Below are 24,613 nucleotides of genomic sequence, written 5' to 3'. Positions count from 1 at the left end.
GCTGCACTAATCACCAAAGATTAGGAACAGGCCTGCCCTTAACAGGCCACAGCTGTGTCCAATAAGATGTGCCACAAAAGAGTGAGGTAGATGGGTAAGAAGAGAGTTGGAGTTTGTTTGCTGGGCTGTGAAGAAGCTATGAAGAGATGCCCATGAGAAATCACCAAGAAGGTATGGAACTTTGCAATAAGATGATAACGCTCCTCTTGTTCAATTTAATAGAAAGGTGAGCTGGGCAGCAGGAAGGGCAAAATAAAGATCCTGCTTTCTTCCTCCTACATTTTTGGTATTATTAACATTTGAAATGGAAAGGATACTTTTTTAATTTTTTTTTTCCCTCATGAGATTTGGGAAGAAAAATACACTAGACAGCACTAAGCAAAAATCTGCCACTCCAGGAAAGAACTGTCCACATACTGTGTAGTGTGACCCAAAACTGGGGCAGAACATTAGATGGTGTCTAAGACACACTGCAGACAGGACTTAGAAAATAACATCTGGAAAGGACCAGGTTAATTACTAGGGAAGCAGCCTCTCTTCCCTAGCAGTAAATCCCAACCACAGCATATGCTCTCCATGACATGACAGCTGAGACCACAGCACAATCAGCAGCGTCACAGTTGGCTCCAGCCTCAACCCCTCCTTCACAGCATTTTGCCCAAGGGAATTGGGGAATGTGGGCAGCCTCTTATTCCACATGCAGGCATCAATTCAGGTGTGGCTCTGCCCCGTAATCATTTGCTCGTGCAAGCCAGAATGACACAGTAGATTGAGACTCCATTAAGATTTCTGGAAGAAGTTGTTCTGCTGGTTGGTGTCATAGGGGCAGAGTTATGAGCTATGTATTTCCTTTCCTGCTACTCTGCAACTTGGGAAGAAAAGGAAAGATGTATTAATTACACCCCGGCCCTTTTTTCAGTCATCCTTCCCCATAGGCACAAGCAGGAGCTAAGGTTACTTTTGCTGCCATTGGCAAAGTGGAGCAATCCTGCCTCTGTGCTGGTACAAATTAACAAGCAAGTTCACAACAAGCTATCCTGGCATTAATACAAGTTGATGAGGTTCTAAAACACCAGCATCTTGACTTACAAAATCAACACTTCCTACTTTTCAAACACAAAGCCATTTAGAGTTATACAATACACACTTAGAATAGTGTGACTTCAGAAGTGTGATGTATGCTGCTGAATATCAACTAAATATCTCACTTCTGGTCTCTGTATTTAAACAATAACTAAACCCACAAAATTTGTAGGTTTGACTTCTGACAGACTTCTGTTGCAACCTTGGCTTTCAAGAAAACCTGTCAAACAACTGTTAGGTCATTTCAAAAAAGCAATACTTATTCAATGACTTGCAATCCCAAGCTAAATGCTACATGCACCAGCTGTGAATACTTCAAATACTTGTGGCTTTGGGACGCTCTGCACAAATCCTTTCCTAGAATTGTAGGGTGGTTTAGTTTGGAAGGCACCTCTGGAGTCCTCCCCTGCTCAGCAGGGCTGTGTGGATCCCTTTTCTCCAGCGATGTCACCTATGTGCTTCCTGCACCAAGAGAAAGCCAGAGAGATATATAATCCCAAAGTTTAGGACTGTTGTATAGAAAGACTATGAACAAGAAAGTTGTCTAATGTCCAGAGCTTATTTCATAATTAAAGTTTTGGTTTCAAGGTTAGAGGAAGACGTTTACATCTTACAGATCATCTGCTCTGTGAGCTTCTACAGACCCTGCTTTTTAAGTAGCAATGGTTCTATTTGGTTAAACTCACTATTCAGGAGTCAATAGTAAAAAAGCAAAGGACTAAACATTCCTATGAACATTATTCTTTTTGGACCACAATCAAGTGTAAGTATTACAAAGCTGACCTGCTTTGTTATACCTGTGGAAGCATTAGTAGGTGTATTCATGGAGAAAGGCAAAAGTGCCTCAGCTTTCAGATGCTCAAGAACTGATAAACATTTTCTGTTTGTGAAGGATGGAAGGGTCAGTCTTCAGGTCTGGATGAATTCTGAGAAATGATTCTCAAAACTCATATTGACACCTCCAGAAATGAAACTTACCATAGACAAGGAGCATCAGGAGAAATATCATTTGATCCTTTTACAGAGAGTAAAGGCAGTGCTTGTACAGATATTTGTCTAGATAGCAACCAATGGCAAGCCCCAAAACTAAATGACAGTACAAACTAAAAATCTGAGCTACATACAAAATGGTTTAGCTCATTGACCCATCTTGATGCTGGCCAGTTTCAGCAGCCCTGCTTTTTAGCCTGTGTGTTGATGCTAGGGCTTGTGTTAAATTTCAGGGACAAGGAACCCTTGATAACAGGTCTGATACACCTGAGATCTATAATACTGAAATGCTTTTTCTGGGAGAAAACAGGAGCCCCTGTTTTCTCACAGAAATACTTTTCCTGGGAGAAAACAGACACTAGGAACCCCAAGTCTGGTGTGTTATACTCACTACACAAAACCAGAATCACATTTAACACTAGAAGAAAACCTCCAGTCAGAGATGAATGTTTAAATACAATTGCAAATGCAATTGCATTTTCCTAAATAAAAAGGTGAAGTGTTAGAAGCATAAATTCAATAATTTTTTTAGTAACATAGACCAATCTGGCTTGTCTTCAAAAGAAAATTAAACTCAATAAAGAAAAAACCCAAACCAAAACAACCAAACCATAGACAAACAAATGAAAAAGAAGAATTAACCTTTTTCTTTTCCCTGTATGGCAGAAACAGGGACTAATGAAGGTAGTATAGGTTTGGCAAAAAGTTGGATGATGTGCCTGAAAGTTATTCTCTTCTACAGCTGCTTTTTGTATTTAAAAAAAGAGGGACAAATCTGGGTTAAAAAGACATCTATGGAAAGTTACGAAAATTTCACCTTTCAAATAAAAATCTTTAACACTTAAAAACTGCAGCTTTACACATTGACAAAGAATGCTTATGGGTAAAAGTTCAATGGCTTTGGAGAGGAGTCAGTGAAAAAAAAATCTCAAGAAATGTCAGGAAGGATCGATCTCTCAACTTCACTGGCCTCATTCAGCTCTCATGTTAGCAGGGAATCCAATAAAAATGTGAATAAATACAACCCATTGTTTCTAGACATCAAAGGTCACTACATCGAGTTAGATAGATAAGATTACTTCAATCTAAGTGCACACCAAACCTATGAACTTTGGGAGTTATTACACATGAAAGCATCTATACTACTCTGAAGAACTTAACAAAGTTTTCATAAGCCAAAAGGGCTGTTAGGAGTCTGTGATGCATGAATTAAGAGAATTAGGCTTGTATTACTTTATTTTCATAACAGTTTATTTATATTTTGGGTTTATTGATGTTAAAATGTAACATTTATATTAATCCACAGTATATGTCAATTTTCAAAGATTTGAAATCATTAGGTAGTTATTTAGTTCCTAATAAATGTTTGGTACCCACATGATGTCACTATCATGTATCAGCTGTAACTGATTTCTTAAATGAAAGCATTAAATTGTTGAAATCTAAGGATACTTGTTCAGCTCGTTCTCTTTTCCTTCTTACCCCCTTCAGGGCTTTTTTGTACAGCTAGGGATGAAATTTAGGTTATGTTCTTTTTTCCCTTTAACAGTTTGTGAATTTTATATTGAACAGCTGCAGGAGAAATAAAAACTTATTTGTCTTACAGAATTATGACACTGTAGAAGTTAATTATTACTTTGACCCTTTGTCCAGATTCTTATATTGCCTTAAATGAAACATGATCTTTATGATTTTGGTTTTAGTTAAAGTACTGATTTCACATGTGAATGAAGTTTGAGTCAAGTAAAAACGATTCCTTTTCTGTGTGTTTTAAAAACTATTACGAACCTAAATGTATTTCTATCTTAAATAGTAGCCACCTTATACATATCTATATATAGACACTTTATATTTCAGAGAAAATTATTTCCTCAGATCTATTAAATAATTTTATTTTGTATTCTTGTAATTCCAGCTGTGAAATGAAATGAACATTGCCCAAAAGATGCTACAAAACATTGCAGTCACTTCTGAAGAGGTGGGCTGTAAGTATTTCTAAGGCTTTTGGGATTTTAAGTCTGCAAACTCTAGAACAGGGAATTCAGCATTTATTTATTTATTTATTTATTTATTACAGTTACTCTGAATATTACTACAGAAGCGTGACAACAGCACATTTCTATAAACACAGAAATGTTCAGAAACTACCACATACAGACAAGCCTTACCCAGTGCATAAAATGTATTTGTGAAAACCTTTTTGTGATCACTAATTTCACTTACTAACAGCATTGTGCTCCCGAAGGGCTGAAAAAGCAGTTTAGAAAATTTAAATATCAGAAAAGTTGCTACTGTGATTATATCCATACATTTATGTGGGGAAGCCTTAGAGTCTGTGTTTTTTGCTGGCTGTGGTATATCGAAGGATCAAAGGTAGTTGCAGTGCTTGTCTGAGTGCAGTCTAAATTATTTTCACTAGACACTGGCTTTTCCAAAGAATTGAGGGGACAGATCCAGAAACAAATTAAGATTCTTATCACAATGTCTAATCTCTATGTGCCTGTCCCTTCAGAGACCCATCAGAATCCCAAGGTTATTGACCCTTTTTACATGTTCACGGGGAGTAAACGTACAAGTTGGTGACTGTGAATCGAGGACTTTTTACATGTTTATAGAACAGTCTCCAGAAAATTTCAGGCTCTGGTGATTTTCTGTCTACTGACAGGATGTGCTGTTCATTCTCCGCTATGCAGGGAAACTGAAGTGTATCTTGTAATTGGGAAATCCTCACCAAAGTACCTACTAAGCTGGCAGCTTATTTGGTTGGCTTGCAACACTCTCCAGTCTTCAACAAACTTTCAAAAATCATAATCAAGTCACAAATAATAGTGTGCAGGCAGCCTTAGCCTCCTCCAGGTCTCATTTAGCTGTCTCGGTGACAGTGAATGACCTGAAGTTCCTCTCCCTCTGAGAACGCCAGGCAGGCAGCTCAGGAGTCACCCCAAGAAGGCAGAGTGAATGATTTCTGTGAAACACTCGCCTTTGTGCGCTGCCTGTGCAGAACGCCTGGCTCGGGCGCTCAGGTGGGACACAGATCAATCTGACTGAGGGGCATCAAGAGGGAACGTTTTCTTTCAGTGCTCGGTTAACCCTGGGTACCAGACAAAGCAGCAAATACATAACTTTCCAGGGGAAGGTGTCACACTGGTGGGCAAGGTGTGCAGGGAGCCGTCTTACAGTCTCCCACCACTGCGGTCCATGGGGGTCTGAGCAGCAGCAGGGGCTGGGCTCTCGCCAGGTGCACCCTGAGGAGCAGGGACCCCCCCATGTCAGGAAGACACAGAACTTTGCTGCCAAGTCCCGTGTTTTCAAACACTTTTATTATGGCCCTACATCTTCTTTAAAAAAAAAAAAGTTAAAAAAAATTGGATGTTTTTCCTTTTCCTGTCAGTTCCAAACATTTATGGGAATTTGCATGTGGGGAGCCGAGGGAGTAAAGGCTGTGCCTCCCTTCCTGCTCGTCCAGGGTGTGGTTCCCTATTGCAGCAACTCCTGGCTGCCCGGGAGATTGGGGGGCTGCTCTCTGCTGCACCCCAGATCAGCAATTGTGTCCACCTTGTGGCTTATTACAAGGACTAACCCCAAGCACCAGTACAGATTGAGGGTGACCTGCTGGAAAGAGCTCTGCTGAGGAAGACTTGGGGTTCCTGATGGACTACGAGCTGTCCATGAGCCAGCAGTGTGCCCTGGTGGCCAGGAAGGCCAATGGTATCCTGGGGTGCCTCAGGAACAGCATTGCCAGTAGGCTGTGGGAGATGATTCTGCCCCTCCGCAGTGCTGTGTCCAGTTCTGGGCTCCCCAGTACAGGACAGACATGGAGCTCCTGGACCGATCCACATGCTGTGGATTAAGGAGCTGGGGCATTTCTCTTCCAAGGAAAGGCTGAGGGAGCTGGGCCTGTTCAATCTCAAGAGGAGACAACTGAGAGGGGATCTCATCAATAATTATCTGAAGGGAGGGTGCCAACAGCATGGAGCCAGGCTCTGTTCAGTGGCGCTGGGCAATAAGACAAGAGGCAATGGTCAAAAACTGCCGCACAGAAGTTCCACCTGAATCTGAGGAAGAACTTCTTGACTGTGCAGGTGACCCTGCACAAGAACAGACTGTCCAAAGAGGTTGTGTTCCTCAAAGGAGTTATTCAAGAACCATCTGGAAGCAAGCCTATTCAATGTGCTCTAGGATGACCCTGCCAGCGCAGGGAGCCTGGGCCAGGTGACCCAATGTGGTCCCTTCCAGTCTCACCCGTTCTGTGATCATATTAGGTAAGACTATCAGTGTTTCCAAGAAACAAAACAAGTACATGCACATTTCAAACACCAGTCGGGAATACACCATGGTATTTCTTTTGTCCCTAGAGCACTGTTCCGCCCAGCCACGGCACCCTCACGCCGTGGGCTCTGAAGGGTCCCCGGCCCCTCAGAATCCCCCACTCGCCCCCGCAGCGCGGCCTCCCCGCCCGGCCCCGCCTCCCGGCAGCCCCCGCGCGCCGCCCGGCCTCGCGAGACTCTGGGCTCTCGCGACAGCGGGGCGCCGCCATCTTACCCGCTCGCTCGGGCGCTCGCTGTGTCGGGCGCTGCGGCTCAGGGCGGCGGGGGGGCCGCCCGTCCCGCTGCGCACCGCCCGTCCCGCTCCGCCGCCACACTCGGCCGCGCCGCCCTCCGGCGGGGGGGACCCGCGCTGCGCCCGGGACTCGCTCCCCGGCAGAGGAGCGGCGAGAGCGGGGCCCGCAGAAAGCAGCCGCTGCTCGGCTGGTTCCGCCCCCTCCGTGTCGCTGGGCCTCCGGCCCCTGCCGGGCGGCTTCTGCCCAACCGGGAGGCGGCGGAGAGTGCGGGAGGCGCGGCGGGAGCCGGGGTGCCGGCCGGCCGGCGGGCGGCGCGGACCCCGCCGCCGGGGCTGCTGCTGCTGCTGTTGCTGCTGGCGGGGAGGCGGGGGGCCCGGGCCGCTCTGAATGGTGGTTAAAATGATCATAGAAAACTTCGAGGCGCTGAAATCCTGGCTCAGCAAAACCTTGGAGCCCATGTGAGTAACCGCGACCCTTCTTTGCCCTCTCGCCCCCTCGAAATAAACCTTCCCCGTGTAGAAGATGGGGATCCGCAGGGGCGGGAAACGCGGTGCCGGCGAGTCCCGGGAGGGCACCCCGGGAGATGCCCTCTCAGCACCCTTCTTCCCGGCCGCCTCCCGGTGTGTGAGGGACCGCGCTCTCGTTCTTGCGCTCTCCCGCTCTCCCGTCGCCGTCCTCGGCCGGGAGGTAGGACCGTCTCCCTCCAGAGGATGCAGCTTCCCCCCCTAGCGACCGCGTTCCTCTTCCCTTTGTAGCCCGGGGAGAGCGGGAGCCGCCGTGTGTGCGTGTGCAGCTCGGCGTGCCCCGCTCGGCCCCGGAGGTGAGCGGGGATGAGCACGGCCCGCCGCCCTGTGCGGGACCTGCTCCCGGAGGGCTCAGGTGCCGCTGGGACGTCCAGCGGGGTCCTGGGCTCGTCCCTGCAGGCTCGTCGCACATCATTCTTGGTTATTTGGAGTATTTGACCATCTCTGGTTTCCCTTCCCCCAAATAAAACTTGCATCAGTAGAGGACTTGGGAGTAGGAGCCCCAGAGAATAATTTGCTTGTTTGTGAATACGTGCGTGCCCTCTAAGGATAACATTCGTGTGAGTAAGTGGGGCTCTTCTGTAAATACATCTTCCTTCTCTGAGTGGTATTTTAGTGGAACTGAAGCGTGAACTTAGTTTTAAAGGTGTATCTTCGGGAAGTATGGTGCCTACAGATTAAAGCACGCACTTTTTTTTTGTCTTTCTGGACCACTTTTGGTCCAGTGGTCATTCTGGACCACTATTTTAACATGTCTGAATTAAATTTGCTGGAGTTTGATTTGAGTTAAATGAAGTAGAACTCCTGAATTCAGTCTGGTGTTAGCTTTTGTGCTGAGGTGTTTGCCCCCCGTAGCTTTTTCTCTTGACGAGCTCAGATGGGGGAGCAAAATTTTCTTTATTGCTTCCAGAGCCATTAGTTATTTGTATGTACAGATACACTTTGTAGGGCTTATGCTGTAATAACTTGAAAAAGTTGTAAGATGCTGGGACATTTTTAGGAGAACTTCACTTGGGTTGTTCTTTTGTTTGTGGCTTTTTTTTGAGGTGGTGGGGAGGAGGTAGTGGTTCTCTTTTATTCCATATGGTCTAATCAAGACCACACTGAAATAGATGAACTGAGTTTGCTTTCAGTGGTCTTTGAATTAGGCTTGCAACAAATTACACTGAGTGTCTTTCTTATAAAAGGTTTGACGTTTAAGATTTTTATTTTGGGGGGGGGGAAGGGCATCATCTTGTAAAGCTGTAGTTTGGGGTAGGTGAATTACTTTTTATCTTGAGTTGGTATAATGCAATATGTTGTGTTCTGGGGTAATAGACTTCCCTAGTCCTCTGCTGCATAATGCTCACTATTAGTTTCTGGGTACTTTCTTGTATGAATATTTTGTTAAGGGCAATCAGCAGTTTGATGCCAGTATTTTAGAATGTGCTGGTTAAGAGGCTTAGAACAGACGCAGGTTGGTCCATGTTTCTTTGTTTGAATATTAAACCATGAGCTCTGTTAGCAATAGTCACCAGTTACAAGGGTAAAATTGAGATTTTCACCTTTCATGATCTGTGCAATTTTCTGCTTTTTCCCACTTAGAGGACCAGCGTGTATCTTTTAGGTTAAATGTGGTGTGTGAGCAGATCAAATGTGGTTGTTGTTTTGGAAAACTGTGGAGAGCTAGGGAGATGCTTGTCTGGAGGATGATGAGTTCTCTGCATTTTTAGCTTTGGGAGGAAACAAACCAGCAGTGACTGTCATTCAGTTTTCTGCCGTGTCCTGTGTAAGTGCATTGTTGAATAGATAATAGAATTGGTGGAGATGTATTGCCCTTTCCTGGAGTCAGGTACTCCTGGAGGTGCTTTTGGTGTCAGCTATCTGAAGTGTGTGACTGCAACCGTGGCTTCTGGCTGCATGAAAATTTCAGTGTGCAGCTACTTCTAAAGAAGTAACTGTTGCACCACTAGTGCAGTGAGGTGCTAACTGCTGATCCTCTGAAGGTGTTGCTGCAGCCCAGAAATGATTTTTGGTTTGTCTTTTCCTGTTAATGAAACAAAAGTGCCAAATGTTGTGTAGTGGCTCTTTCAGAAACCTTCAGCTGCAAGATCCATGGCTGAACCTCCTGACTGCACTAAGAAGGACACCGCTGTATTAGGTCATTATGGAGGTGGTGTCTTGGTCCTTTCAAGGGGAGAAGTGCATTTAAGAAGAACCATAAATAAATTTTATACAAACATGTCTAGATCTATATTTGTGTGCTAGTTACCTAGAGCTGAATAGTTAGAACATGCTGCACTTTGCAAGTTGCCTTTTGCAAGGAGCTAGCCTTTTTTAATCAGCATGTATAACTTGTTCCAAAGGCCATAATGCACATACTTCTAAAACATAATGTTTCGGAATTAAAATATCGCAATAGCCACAAAAATTGTCTCATTTCATCTTTAAACAGTTCTAAAAATGCTGACTTGTTAATATAAAGAAACAAGTGCGTTATGTAATTCTATAGACTGGACAAGATTTGGTTGTTGGATTGCTTTCATGTCTCTGGGAAGTCTCTGGGAAACAGTGTTTATAGACAAGAATGTTTGAAGGGGAGAGATGGTGGAGGATTTAAGATTTGGAATTTTGTTAGTGTAGGTTGTTGGGTTTGTTTGCTTGTTTTGGACTACTCTAATGCCTTTGGCAAAGTCTTGGTGATCATCCATACAAAAAGGCCTTATGTGAGTTTTGTCTTGTTGCAGTGAGGCAGAAATTGCAAATGCTGCCATGCTGGAGCCTTTGCAAGACCAGCTCGGTTTAGGGGTAATGGGTCTGTAGGAGCTTTCTACACCTCTTCAAGAAAAGGCTGCTTTTGTCATTTTGGAAGTAACTCTTGGTGCAGAATTGCTAAATATACGCACAGAATCATTGCAGATACAGCCGTGTAAATGTAGTACCAGTACAAATAAACTGGCAAGAGGCTTTTTGTGCTGTGGCTACTGTGTGTTTGACTAGAATTATCTTGTATATTCAGCTCCAGTCAGCTCTGTAAAGAAGGCATTTGTTACCAGTCATCCTCGTTGCTTGCAGACAGCAATGAGCTAAGTTTCTGGTGTTACACACTTTCTTGTTTGTGGCGTGGTTTCTATCAAGTGTTGGAAAATGTTAAACTTGGAATATAACCGTCTGCCTGTCACTTCTGATTTCTGTACTAACAAGGCACTCACTGAGCCTGTCAATTGTGATGAGTTTCTTTCCTGCAAGTCCGTTCCAGATACTCTATAAACTGTATGGAGTCCTTGCTGGAATATTAGGATCTGGCTTGGCAAAGTTCCAAGTAGGGATTTCTTTAATTTTTTTTCTTGAATTTGTTTGAATCTCTACTTGTGAAAAAAGTAGCTTTTTGTACTAATGCTACACTCACAATTTTGTTTTTGAGACATTGTAATATTCTCCCCCTTGCCCTAATTCTCTACACTGGAAAGTTTCCTTGGTTTTAATTACTTTGTGTAAAATAAATTAAATTGAAATATTTGTGGCTGCTGAATTTTACTTTCAATTTGATTAAGGCTCTCATACCTAATTTTTTTCCACTTCACTGTATTTACATTTTTGTAAAGGTTTGTTCCTGTGCTAAATCAAACTTGAAAAAAAGATGAAATGCCTACAACAACATTGTACACTGTTTAGGCATACCTCATTTAAATGGAAAGATATTTTTCATTGGTGAATTCTGTAAGTGAATGAGGTGTTGTAATGACTTTCATCAGATGGAATAAAATGAAAATTGTTTAAAGAATATTTTGAGTATATTTATTATTGGAATATTTTTTGGCCAGTGATCTGTGTCCTCTGGTGTTATGCTCCCACTCTTCTTTGTTTGTCAAGTTTTTCAGCCCTTTGTTTTGGCTTCACAGGTTACTGAGAAAAGGTAGCAAATAAAAAAGTTTTAACAGTGTTGTAAGGACTATGCTAATAAGCCAGGACATTGGAAGCATAGAAATAAGTTAAATGAAAAACCTTGTCATTTATTTCATGTGGCACATCATCCTACCTTTAACACTTATTGGGCCACCATGAGATTTCTCTGATTTTCCATGAAACTTCCTAAGAAGTTCAGAGGCAATAAGCATTTCTCTTCGTTTCACTCATTTTGTTAACACCTCATGTGAAGCTATTTGTAACTAAGACAAATAAAGCACAAATGCACATCAGTGGTATGTAGTTTTTAACACTAGTTATTTTTCTACATCTGCTATGAAACCTGATAGTTTTTTCACCTGACTCACAGAGAGCTACTGTGTTTGAGAAATCGAGGTACCTAGCTTAGAGTGCTGATACTGCTAAGCTTCTGAGTAAAAATATTATATTAGTATTAAAAGATTGGTACTATTAGGTATAGTTGAAAGCAGAAAATAAAAAGGAGAAAATTACTCCTGTTACAGCAAACCTTTTTTGTTCTTGCAGTGAAGTGAAACCCCTTTGACTGCATTGCGAGTCACAGAGACACTGATGAGTTTTGCTTTCTGCACTGAATGGGTGTTGGAGAGCCAGCAAGCTGACAGCTGTTCTGCCTCATGAGAGCTGTCTTGAATCTAGGGGTGGTATTCTAGGCTGCCAATTACTGCTTGCAGCTGTATGAACATGTCAGATCTGGGTATCAGAATAATTTCGAACTGATTTAATGGCATCATTAGCTTGAATAGCAGCTCTGGAGGCTGCAGCATTCCTCGATGTGTTTCTATTGCTTTAAGTACTGTTAGAGAGGTAGTTAAAGGGAGGATCATAAGAGTAGTCCTCCTCAGCCACAATAGTGTCTCAGGATAAAAGTTGGATCTTGCTGAATGAGTTTGTCATTCATTTTACTTACTGAAGCAAGTTTGCACCGTATTACTTTACACCATAGCTCTTTATAGATTTTTTTTTTTTTTAGTAGCAACAGAGTAGCGCAACTGCCTGAATTAAGCTGGCTGTGCTGCCCAGTAGGCCATGTACACCTTTCTGCACCCACTCGGCCCTGCAAGTAGAAGGCATTTCTCTCTTCCTTCAAACACAGCCATGTCCACCTTGGTTAATGTCTTGGTTAAAGAACTGAGCAGTATTTTAGCAGTTGGTCTTCAGGTAACAAAACTCCACTCTGAAATTTAGGTTATTAACACAGGATCAGAGCATGGCAAATAGCATGCACCTACATGTCATTTCCTCTACAGCAGCACCGTTTGTTGCCTGGAGGACTACAGACGTGTTTCTGAGGTTTCACTGTGTTGTGGTAGTTTAAATTTGTCAGGGAACTAGTTTCAGGATTTGTAGCATCTTTTTGGTTTGTACATTTAATTTTAAAACTGAAGAAAAAAATCCCCTTTTGTAGTTCCTTTACATCTTAAAACAGTAGTGTGTGCATACAGCGTAAGGTATGTGTTAATAAGGGCTTTTGAACGTACAGCTACACGACTAACTTGTTCTTGCTAACACCTTTTATATCTATTCCTCATATGCTCCATTTCTCACCTAATGCTAAAGTCTGTAGTTGCCTGGTGATTCAAAAGTCACAGCGGGTTCTCAGAACATATTTTATATTTAAAAAAATGTGAGTATTGGAAACAAGTTAAAAAGTGTTTAATGAATTGCAGAGTATTCAAATAAGAAGTAAATACTGTACTGAGAGGTCACTCAGCCAAATTACTTTTCCTTTTTCAAATATTATTTGCAACAAAAAAAATAGGACTTAAATTTACCCTGACAGTTTAATCTTTTCTGGTTTATCTTTATTTGAAATAGTAATTTCAAATAATGAGCACAAAACAACATGAGGTCAGAAACATGAGTTTTTGAACTTTCCTGTGAGCTTTACTGAACTGTTCCTTCTGTGATTGAGCAGAATATTTGATTGGGAATTGCTTTCCTTTTTGAAGCTTCTATCTTTTGCTAATAATTGGAGGTATCCATATAATTCTCTGAAGAACATGTAGAGATCTCACAAGAGAATTCTTCCATCTATACCTGCATATTCAGTACTGTGTTTATTAAAGCAGGATTACATGAGCAGTCTCCCTTGTTTAAGAGAGAGGAGTAGGCACTGTGTATTTTCTGACTTAGAGAGCACAGACTGCAAAAAAGTATTACTAGAGGTAAAAACATTTAACATAGCTAGGAACAATGATAGATGTATATTTCTGAGTATATGATATATACTCAGAAATATACATGCATGTATATACTCACTAGGTGTAACAAAACATGCTGTGGTGTTTAGTGGTAGCACACACTGGGATGTGCTTGCTGCAGTGGAAATGAATTCGGATTACTTGTGCCAGCTGGTGCTTGTTTGTTTGTTAAAGAAAACACAAGTGAAAACAGGAGGAGAAATTTGTGATTACAGATGTGTATTAGTGCTTGCAGCACATGGCTGCAGTATGTTGAGGGGATGAAGATAGGGAAATCAGAGTTGAGAAATGTTTTTCTGCACGCTTCAATGAATGTGACCATTTTTCTAGTAGCCATGAGTTATCATAAGAATGAAGTTATGTATAAAGTTCTGTCACACTTGTAATGTACAAATTGTGTTTATGGTGAGGACTGATGTACCACACTATATTCAAGTTTATTAAATTCAAACCTGCATTTAATGACTGAAAATGTATATTATTCAATGAGCAGTAGAATCAAATTACAAACTTTTTGTTCATTTTTAGAGCAACTTAGTATTTGAAATGTGTTGGTGGTATTCTCATTTTTCTGAGATACCAGTTAAGGATCTTTCTCTGTTATCTTTCAGTCTGCAAGAATATAGCATGATACATATATTGTATGACAAATCCTTGTGCTACACTGTGTATTTGCTGCCATCAGCATGGATGCCTTTACTGTTTTCTTTATTCTCACATTACTTGTTAACAAAACAAAGTCGATTATAAGAGCATAAAATGCAAGACAAAGAGGTTTAGAAAAACTGACAAAGCTAGCTGAAAAATCAGTGAAAAATCCATGTATGCACAACAGAGACAGAGCAGGCATATTGCGTATTATTCACACACAAAGACCGCTATTCTCTAAGAAAATACTGTTAAACTAGAGAACATAAGATCTTGTTTGTCAGAAAAACTCAAGACCCCATAATCCAAACCAGCGGATTTTGACTAAACCAGTGGATGGAGAATTTATACAGAACATTTCAGAATTAAGTTTGAGTGAAAAAATGGAAAGGAATTACTTTTTAAAAAAGTTCTCCCCAAACAAAATTATTAAAGGTTATGTCTAGAAATCTTGATAGCTATAAAAAATTTTCAGGCAGACTTCCTTTATTCACAGTTTTGTAAACTTAATTTTTTTTTTTTGCTTTGTGAGACCAGTTAGTCCTCTCTTCCACCACTTGAGGTTGCTAGCAATTGAATTTTAACATCATCTTAAAAATAGGCATTGCAAAAGTTTGAAAAGCCGTAAAAGACCATATTATAGACTTGACAGATTTATTTAAGATACTATAGAGAGAAACAGTCTTCACATTAGTGTGGGGAAAACAGATTAATTGTGGAGTTTTTTTAAGCTTTGAAGAATAGATATAGAAGAGACTTGTGTTTCAAGTCAGCCTCTATCTGTGTAGAGATCATTTGCAGTTTCATTTTAAGAAATCAAAAGAAAGCACAGAAAATACTATTGCTGGTTTGTAAAAGCATCTTTATCTCACTCTGCCACAAAACTCACTGTATTCATTATTGCTTAATTAGTGTCAATTTGAAATAATTTGCCTGTTAGTATTTTTAAAAAATGGTATTTGTTAAGTAGCCAAAATTGAAAGCATGTAAATTCTCATTGTAGTAGAAATTCCTCTGTACACACTGAATGATAATAATAGTAGAATTCAGTGCAATAATTTTGTTTTGTTGATATGTGGCTGTACAGGGTGACAAATGTTGAAACGTGTGCATGAGTGCATAGCAGAAAGTGATCCTGTGTTTTGCAAATTAAAAGTACGTTTTCATTGAGAATATTTTCGTAAGCATATCTTGGAGTTGGGTGGATGACTTCAAGTCCTGGGGTGGGCAGGATTGCTAAGATTTCCAAAGTCATCATTGCAGGGAGGATGAAAGCGTTAACTGTTCATTATTTTTAAACATCATCTGTTTGTTTGGGTTTTGGGGTTTTGTTTGTTGGTTTTGTGTGGTTTTGTGGGCTTTTGGGTTTGTTTTTTTGGGGATAATTTATGGTTTGTGTATTTTGTTATGGTCTAGGTGGCTTTCCAGAGAAGATTTTCTGGTTTTTATCCTGCTCATGAAAGGGGAATTGCTTTAAACTGAATATGAGGTTGTTGTATAGTCAGTGCTGTAGGAGCTGGAGAATTAAAATGCATTGTAGTAGTTCAGAGCTGTAGATTTTTACCTTGTAGACTGACTTGGGTTTTTGCCCCCCACTAAATTTTGAGTGCGTGTGTCATTTAAGTAAGTTGTAGAGGATTTTGAACGACAGCTGACTGTTCATATTTTTGAATGAGAACCAAATTTATGGAAATTGAAATTCAAAAAGAAAAACTGAGGATAATAATGTGAAAATTGTCTGCTCCCCTCCCCACCTATCATGATGAAAACAGCACATTAATTTTCCATGGCACAATTCAGCTTGAAACTGGGAAAGTATTGAAAATCTGAAGCGCCATTGAAGTTGTGTGAAGAAACAGTAATAAAAGTTAATGACTTTTCAAATTCAAGGATTGATGTTATGAAATGCTGATCTTAGTGCCTGCTGCAGGCTTAGAGAGAACCATCATTACAGACTGTGATGAATACTGTTTGACACTGGGCTTTCAGATAATTTGCTTGGCTGATGTGCTCAGGTGCTTGCAGTGTTAGAGTCCTACTAGGAGGAGGTTGTGTAGGTTGTGCATTGACTTGGTGCTCAGACTGTATTTTCTTCTGGATAAAGAATTGTCAGATCTGAATGGGGCAAACTAGATTTGAAAAATTTCTGAAGAATTTCTAGTCAGTGTGCAGTCTGTTTTTTGATTATCAGTATATATTTTGTTCATTTAGTGTCCATGGGTTCTTTTGCAATGATTATGAACTCCCATTTCCTGTGTCTGTAAATAATGCAGACTGACATGGAATACAGAGGTACATCCACTAGCAGCCCAAGTTGCTTTTTCAGCATGAAATTCTAGTATTGCCTCCTTTCTAAAGGATGCTGGGTTACATTTGGAGCTCTGACCTTTAACTTCAGGGCTCTCTGTGCTGGGCCCAGGCTGTCCATAAGTAATGCTGACAGATTGGCTTCCTTTGCTTAGCAGATCTGTTTGCATGGGGGATGTTGCTTGCTGTGCAGGAGATAAGTTTCTCTGGCGAGAGAAATTAGGTTGTGTGATATGTTTGCTTAGGGATTTGGGTTCTTTTGCCCAGTGTCCAAAATAATGTCATTTCAATGTTCAACATTTAGATTAGTAATTAAGCTCCAATATTTATATTTTACTCATTGTGGAAGGGATTTCAAACTTCTTTTTCCTTTAGATGACTGTTGGACCTCTATGCTAGAGCAGGATTTGTGTGATGTTCATATTCAGTGCAACTCCCTGAATTCAGTGCACCTCCCTGCAACTCCCTCCCTCCTAATTTTTCTTATTGGTTATTTTTGCTAGAAAGCATGTACAGTCAGGATGCATCAGTGCAAGTTTTTTTCTTATTATTATTTTTTAAAACATTAGTACAAACTTTGATGACCACCCAAATAAGTTGTCTGTGTCACATGACCGGTATGCATCCGTTCAATCTTGCATTGTTTTGTGGGGCCTGAAGTCTTCTTTGGTATATGCTAAATAAGGAGATTAAGTTGTTTAAGACCAATGTCTCACTATTTCATTAGTTACTCTTTTTGAAACATGAATGGTTGTGTGCAGTAGTCTCACTTGCTTTGGCAGGCTTTACACCACCACCACCACAAAGTTCATTGTCGATTGCTGTTTGTGAAACATTGTAAAAAATCTGCCATTTATATTAAATAATGTTCTGCTGAATGTGGATACATGGCTTTCTTCATTCAAGTTCTTTGTAGATATGCGTAAGACCATCAACTTCCACATCGAGGTGCTCTGTATTTAATTGTACGTTGAATTCTGAATTCAGATGCCAAATGGATAATGATCCCCTAAATTTCTCTCCATTTTCAGTGTACCTCTTATAGAAGTGTCTGTTACAATATATGAATTTAGGCTTTTGAAACTGAAAAAATCAGTTTCAGTTTTCGTGGTGTTCATATATAAGTAGTAATAAGAACGTTCAAAAGTGTATTTAATAGAGTACTCAGGGGTGTGAGTTTTTTTTGTAGCATAGATCACTTCTGCTGTATCACTGTATTAATTTGTAATTGGATAGACTGACTTTTCCCAGATAACAGTTACTCAGTGTTGCATTCAGAATTATTGACTCCATCTTTGGGGAGTTAGGGAAGTATGCATTGTCTTTGTTTTTAATACAGAACAGTTAGGCAGTTGAAGCTGTTTCTTATGAAACAGTTTGTTCTACTTAGCTCTGATGTTCTCTGTGCAGTATTGGTAGGAAATATTCTAGGCAATTGTTTTCTTGAAAGGAAAAGTGATACTTAGAACTGTTATCTATCTGGACTCTGTTTTGAAAAATACACCCGAGTATTTTTCAATTGCTTTGGCAGGAAATTATTTTGCTCTATGTATGTATTGGTCATGCCAGTTTCAGACATTAATTTCTGTAATTAATTTGCTCCTTTTTTTTCTAACTAATCTATTTGCAGATGTGATGCAGATCCATCTGCCCTAGCTAAATATGTTCTGGCTTTGGTAAAGAAGGACAAAAGCGAAAAGGAACTGAAGGCATTGTGTGTTGATCAGCTGGATGTATTTCTTCAGAAAGGTATGGGCTTTGTCATGACAATTAAGATTGAGTGAAAATTCTGTCTTGTTCAATTTATTGAAGCAATTGTTTACCACAGAGTTGGGCTTTGATCTCTTTGTTAGCTTTGTTACTTGGTAGAATGTAATTCAATTTTCATAAAGTAATTTTAAAAAGCCCAGGTGTATAGGTTAGCATGCATATGTTAGGTATATGTTTTGTTAGTACTCACAGAGGCCCAGAATCATAGAATGGTTTGGATTGAAGGGGACCATAAAGATCCTGTAGTTCCAGCCCCCTGTCCTGGGCAGGGACATCTCACACTAGACCAGGTTTATCAGGGCATGGTCTCACCTGGTCTTGAATACTTCCAGGGTTGGGGCATCCACAACTTCCTGGGCAAGTACTGAACCTCTCTCTCTCTCTATATATATATATATGCCAGAAATATTTTTCCAGATGCTTTATTAAGAGACATTAAATAATTGAAGAATTGGAAACTTTTGTGAAACATTTTTCATTATTGACATGGTTTTTGATTCTGTAAATGTCCTTTTAAAATATAAATTAGGGACACAATATTTAAAGAAAATACTCTTTGGGTTTTTTTTTTGCTGAATGTAGGTTTTGATTGCTTGTCTGGGTTTTTTGGGTTTATTTATTTATTAATTTTTAAAGCAAATGTTAACCATGGTTTTGGATAATGGATATTTGTACACTCCTTACTTTTAGAAACTCAGATATTTGTGGAAAAACTGTTTGATGCTGTGAATACAAAAAGCTACCTACCTCCACCAGAACAGCCATCATCAGGAAGCCTGAAAGTAGAATTTTTTCAGCACCAAGAAAAGGAGACAAAAAAGGAGGAGGTGGGCATTGATTTTAATTTATTTACATGTACATATTTTTCCTCATTCATGTCATTTGCTTATGTGTTCAACTTCATAGTGTTATTAGTAATAGTTTTTAGCAATTTATTATAGTTCATATCAGTAATAATTTATGTTTATTAATCATATTATTAATAATTACATGACAGCATTAAAATAAGTCAGAAGATTTGTTCTTGGTTCATTGAGCACTGCTGCACAATTTTTCTAACACAAGTGGGTGTTTCAAATGTAAACCAACGTGGTTTTGCTGACGCAAAGGTAAATGAGATTATTTAGTGGTGTAGGAGCTGCAGTATAACCTGCATTAGTTCTCTGGTCAAAATTGCTGTTGTAGTTGTGCTGCACTTTATTCTCCATAAATTCAGGCTGCCATGTTAAATTGCAATTCTCATTCCTTCAGCTGCTTGATGCAGATAATATCCTTTTGTCACATGTGTTCATGTTGTTCATTGAGCCAGAAGAGTAAGTTTTTGCTTTTCAATAGCAGCCCAAGTTTGCCTCTGTGAAAGTGTTTTAAGTGTGAACTGAACTAGATAAGCTGCTGATGAAAGAAAGACTTTGGTGTTGGTTGTTGAATATCCATGCTTTCTCAAATCTTCCCAAAGCCTTAATATGGTTTTTTGCCTACCTACAGTAAAAGCAGCTGTATTTTCAGTGCAGCACTATAAAGATTATTTTATATTATCTCAAACAGGGATTTGGATATTCCTAGAAATAGAAATAAACATGTTACGAAGATTCTCTTATTATGTTAGATAGTAAAATATTTAATTTCAGTGTTACTGCTGATTGCTCTCTGTTCAGAGGTTTTGGTTTTTATTTGATTATGCAGAAGTCTGCATTTTAGTGTACTCATATTTTGACCTAATATATATGCTTTGAATGCAGATTGTTAAAGAGGAAGAGCGAGAGAAAAAGTTCTCTAGAAGATTAAATCACAGCCCTCCTCAGTCAAGTTCTCGCTACAGAGACACCAGGTAAAAAATTTTGTTTAACCCCTTGCATTATATCAGTAATCAGATTTTTACTGAATTAAATACTTTGTTTCTGTATTGTCATCTAATAAACCTGAAAAGAAGGCTTCTATTGCTTTTACGCTTATGTAGTTAAGTGGCGAGTGTGTGTCAGTGTAACCTGTGTCTCGAGTTGTGCACAGCTATTATCCTTGGAGTTTTAGGAGTAATTCTGGTGTTAGATTTCTGGTTTATATTGCAGTGTTTGTTCTGCTTGATATTGAGTTTGAATTTTGATTTAGAAGCGTTCCCTTCAATAAGTCTTGGTGCTTCCAACTTGGGGAATATGCAGTACTGGGCAGAAACAGAAATTTTTATATGTTTTAAAGTCTTAGGTATGGTAAAAATGAAACAAATAAGCAAAATTAATTTTAAAATCCTTCTGAGAAGAAAGGAGTAGCCATGAGTTCCATACCATTTGTAGCTCTTCTCTAGTTTTCCATTGACATTTCTTGAAGTTTTTAAGTAGTTAAGATTTGAAATTATGGCTTCATAAGTCTTTTAATTACCCTCTAATATTTCATGTTTAGAAGCCGTGATGAAAGGAAAAAAGAGGAACGTTCTCGGAAGAGGGATTATGACCGAAATCCTCCCAGAAGAGATTCCTACAGGGATCGATACAACAGGCGGAGAGGGAGGAGTCGCAGCTACAGCAGGAGTCGAAGTAGGAGTTGGAGCAAAGAGAGGTTGCGGGACCGCGATCGAGACCGGAGCAGAAGCCGGAGCAGAACGCGAAGCAGAGGTACCAACAGTTGGTCTCTAAAATACGGTGAATGTTTTCTACAAAATTTAGAAACTAAACTTGAAAACTGTGTTCAAAATGTGCTAGAATTTTCTCTGTTGTTCTTGTTCCTTTATTCGTATTTAGCTTTGTTTTCTGTGGAAATGAGGCTTTTGTGATTGTGTTCTCAGTGCTTGTTTGCCTCCCTTACCCTCTGTTCTTTGATATCTTTGTATTGAGGTGGCTGTGCTGGCCACTTTTAGGCATTGTTGCACGAGAGGCAGAAAAATACAAGTTATTTCCATTTCATTAAGTTTTAGGAAACTCAGAATCTGGTTTAGGGCGATAGAGAAATTATTATTGATTTATAAAGGTGGAACTGGCAGAGAAATTGCTTGTTTGGCAGTAAATGACTTGTCAAACAGAACCGTACAGCTCAGTTCTTTTGATCTTGTCCCCTCTGTAGTGTCATAGGTGAAAGGCTGAAATCGTTACAATAAATACTTGCATTTGTGCACATATCCATAGGACTTAAGACTTCAGTACAGTGGTTTGTAGAATTAAACTTCTTTGAAAAGGGGACTACTTTTTCAGCTGAAAGGAGTGTTTTTTCCCTCAATAGTTTGGAATAGTAAATTGGAAAAGACTAAAGTAATTGAAAAGTTAGAGTAATTTTATATCATTGTCCTGTCTTTGACAATGTACGGGTAAAAAACAGTGTGGTAGCACTCTCCTTGGTGGTTTTTTTTTTTTTTTTTTTTTTTTTTGGTAAAACAGACCTTGGTAACTCAGCCTTAAAACTAGAAATGCAGATTTCTGGAAAATATGAGAGCAGATATTTTCCAGACAACTTATTAACAAGCAAATTAAATGACATGCAGCAGTTTAACTAAAAGATGACAGCATGATTAAATCTTAATTTAAAGATTATTTACACAAACTGAAATGACAGTACCTTATGGACAATATTTTATAGTGAAAGCTTTGTTTCTTAGAACATGAAAAGCTTGTTTTACCCACACTGATGAGCCATCTTTAAGATATTTCATAATGTTCCTTTAATGTGGAGTTACTTAAGTCTATTAACTCATGTCATGACATAATTAGTCTGTCTTAAATGGGGTACTTACTTTTTATTTGGTGGTAATACTAGAAAATGAAGAGAATAGTTTTTATGTATTCAGAATGAAAGGTTATTTTACTTGCTGTATCTGCCCAGGAGTGTTCCACACCTGTCAAGCATTATTATTTCACCTTTTAAGACAAAGCTTTGCATGCAATAAATACATGCATTTGAGTGCAACAGAAAATGAAGATCAGCAAAATGAAGACACAGCAATAACATTGTCTTGAAACATTAAAGATTTGTAACTTTTATAGTATTTTCAAGCTGTGGTTACCCTTTTCTTGCCATTCCTTCCTTTTATTCAAAAAAACTTTACATCTGAAGTTCTTACATGCATCACTAAAGAGCATGTACTCTGCCTGAAGTTAAATAGGATATCTGCTCTACTGTGGATGTATCTGTTATTAAAATTGCCCAGGGACTGACTATGTACTTCAGAGATTATTATTTTTCTGATTAAACCTTTGGAATGTAGAATCGTGGAATAGCTGAGGTTAGTGGAGACCTCTGAAGGTGATGTAGTCTAACACCCTTTATCCAAACAAATAAACTGGAGCAGATCGCTTAGGACCCGCTAAGTTATAAATAACTCCAAGGGTGGAGACTCAACAGGCACTTTGGGCAACCTGTAAAACATTTCAATTATTGTGTATATGTATTAAGTTGATGTGGAGTAAAGATACTTAGAGAGTAGTGGCTGCTTCTGGTGAAAAGGTGGATAAGGAATTATCGAGTAAAATTTTTATTTTTTTTTTTTTTTTACAGAAAGGGATTTAGGAAAGCCAAAATATGACATGGATAGAACAGATCCATTAGAGAACAATTATACTCCAGTTTCTTCTGTGACAAATATTTCATCTGGCCACTACCCTGTCCCTACACTGAGCAGTACTATTACTGTTATTGCTCCTGCTCATCATGGAAATAACACTACTGAAAGTTGGTCGGAGTTCCATGAAGAGCAGCTGGACCACAACTCCTATGGAAGACCTCCACTGCCAAAGAAACGCTGTAGAGATTATGATGGTAAGTACATTTTAATTTTTTAATTGCCTCTTGCAGCCATGATTGTCCCCTTTCTGAAAAGATTGAGGTAATTCACCTTCTTTTTCTTATCTTCTCTAGTATAGTTCGGTTTTTCTATTGCACACTTCTTGATTGCAAATTTTACCATGTTACCACTTCTTACTGACTTCAGACAGCTTGCTCTTTTAGTGTTTGTCTATTTTTTTCCTTGCTAAGACTATTTTGTATAAATTTAAAAGAGCATATTAAAAAATCCATTTTTACCCAGGTTTTCTGTCTTAGGTCATGTTCCAACCAAATACTGTGTGTGCTGGTTTTGACAATGGTTGGCACCTTACTGGTCTCATCCTATTTCATTCTATCCTAACTAACAGACAATTTTTAACTAGAAAGGTCTAGAGCTGAAACTTCCCAGGCTCATTTCATTCTGTGGAGGTGTTTCTTAAAACTGGCTAGGTTTTCACTTATCTCTGTCTTAAGCTTTCATTTTAAATGTCTTGTGCCAAAATACACACAAGAGGCTGCTGCAGCTGGCAGTGCCTTAACTAAACTCAACCCGTCAACCTGTGAACTCAGGAGAGTTGAAATCTTCCTGTAAGTTCCTTCTGATGGATTTTGTTGTTCTTTTATTGCATACCACAATGAGGAGTTTAAGTTCTAGACCAGTTTACATTCAGAACTCTGATTAGAATTTTTTTTAAGTAAAAAAAACTGGGAAACTGAGCTTTCAAGTGTTGGCAGAGTTAAACTGACAAAGAATAGCTTTGCCAGTGTACATCACAGCAATATGGTGCAAGTGGAATTGTGAATGTGTCATTTTGTTTTCAAGTTTTCTCTCTTCAGTGGCTACATGTTTCCATCATACTGTTCTTCCTATCTGCACTTTCAAATTTTAAACTTTACCCTCTGCTGAAATTCTGGTTTTGTTCAACATTTCAATTTAATGTGCTCTATAACTGTTCTTGAAGATGAGGTAATACATACTGCTTCCCCACATCATGTTTTGAGGAAGTGAGCACTCCTCTTTCTTCCTATTTACCAGAAGGTGTTTCAGCCTTTTCCCTGTATTGCACTGACTGGTATTTTGGTGTTGTTTCTGTGGACACTGTTGCTAAACAGATAATAGAAGAATCTGGGCTAGAAAGTCCCTATTAAGGTCATCTAGTCTGGCATCCCTACAGTAGGCAAGGTCATCTTCAACGAGATCTTGTTGCTCAGAGCCCACTCCAGTATCACCTTGAGTGTTTCCAGGGATGGGGCATCCGCCGCTTTTCTGGGCAACCTCTTCCACTGTTTAACCACCCTCTCATTATAATAATTTCTTTTTCTTGTATTTGCTTTGACTCCACCATTTTTTAGTTTAAAACTGTGACCCCTCTCCTATCACTTCATGTCCCACCAGAAAGTTTGAAGTATAAAGGCTGCAGTGAGTACTTAAATTCACTGCTCTGAGCCTTCTTTTCTCCAGTCTGAACAGCTCCAACTCTCAGCCCTTCCTCATAAGAGAGGTGCTTCGGGCTTTTGGTAGTTTTTGTGGCCCTCCTCTGACCTCCTTCTATGTTTGACTTGTATGTAAAAAAAAAGTGAATGTGTATTCATTTTTATTTATATATATTTAATATTTACAAATGCATATGTTATTTGTAAATAACAAATTTGGCTCTTATGTAACCACATTAAACTATGGCAAATGTTTATAATGTATCCTGAAATAATTGCAAAAGAGGAAAAAAGTGAGAGAATTTGCTCATGTTGGAATTTCATAATGTTAACTTCTAACTTTTAATTGGGGTTTCTCAGTCCTCAGTGCACTTTTTGCTTAGAAACAAATTGATTTTGTTAATGTGATGACATCTAGAGTTCAT

The 24,613-nt window shown here is 39.4% G+C and overlaps 1 protein-coding gene across 4 annotated transcripts in view; it reads left to right on the top strand.

Moving 5' to 3' along the window:
• The first annotated feature begins 6,683 nt into the window (after nt 1-6,683).
• RBM26 (RNA binding motif protein 26) overlaps nt 6,684-24,613 on the top strand; it is a 47,126-nt gene continuing 29,196 nt past the window's right edge. For 3 of the 4 annotated variants that reach the window (XM_058824674.1, XM_058824676.1, XM_058824673.1), the window contains exons 1-6: nt 6,685-7,092; nt 17,872-17,990; nt 18,702-18,838; nt 19,751-19,839; nt 20,406-20,617; nt 22,488-22,748. In XM_058824674.1, the coding sequence (XP_058680657.1) occupies nt 7,022-7,092; nt 17,872-17,990; nt 18,702-18,838; nt 19,751-19,839; nt 20,406-20,617; nt 22,488-22,748 (889 nt within the window). In that variant the 5' untranslated portion in view covers nt 6,685-7,021. Of the gene's footprint in view, nt 7,093-17,871; nt 17,991-18,701; nt 18,839-19,750; nt 19,840-20,405; nt 20,618-22,487; nt 22,749-24,613 lie in introns of all 4 variants that reach the window. The other variant, XM_058824675.1, reaches the window with a different exon arrangement.

This window comes from Ammospiza caudacuta, chromosome 2 (genome assembly GCF_027887145.1).
Source record: "Ammospiza caudacuta isolate bAmmCau1 chromosome 2, bAmmCau1.pri, whole genome shotgun sequence".
Classification (NCBI taxonomy): Eukaryota; Metazoa; Chordata; class Aves; order Passeriformes; family Passerellidae; genus Ammospiza; species Ammospiza caudacuta.
The sequence above is the reverse complement of the archived record's forward strand: the minus strand, read 5'-3'. Positions and strand labels throughout refer to the sequence as shown.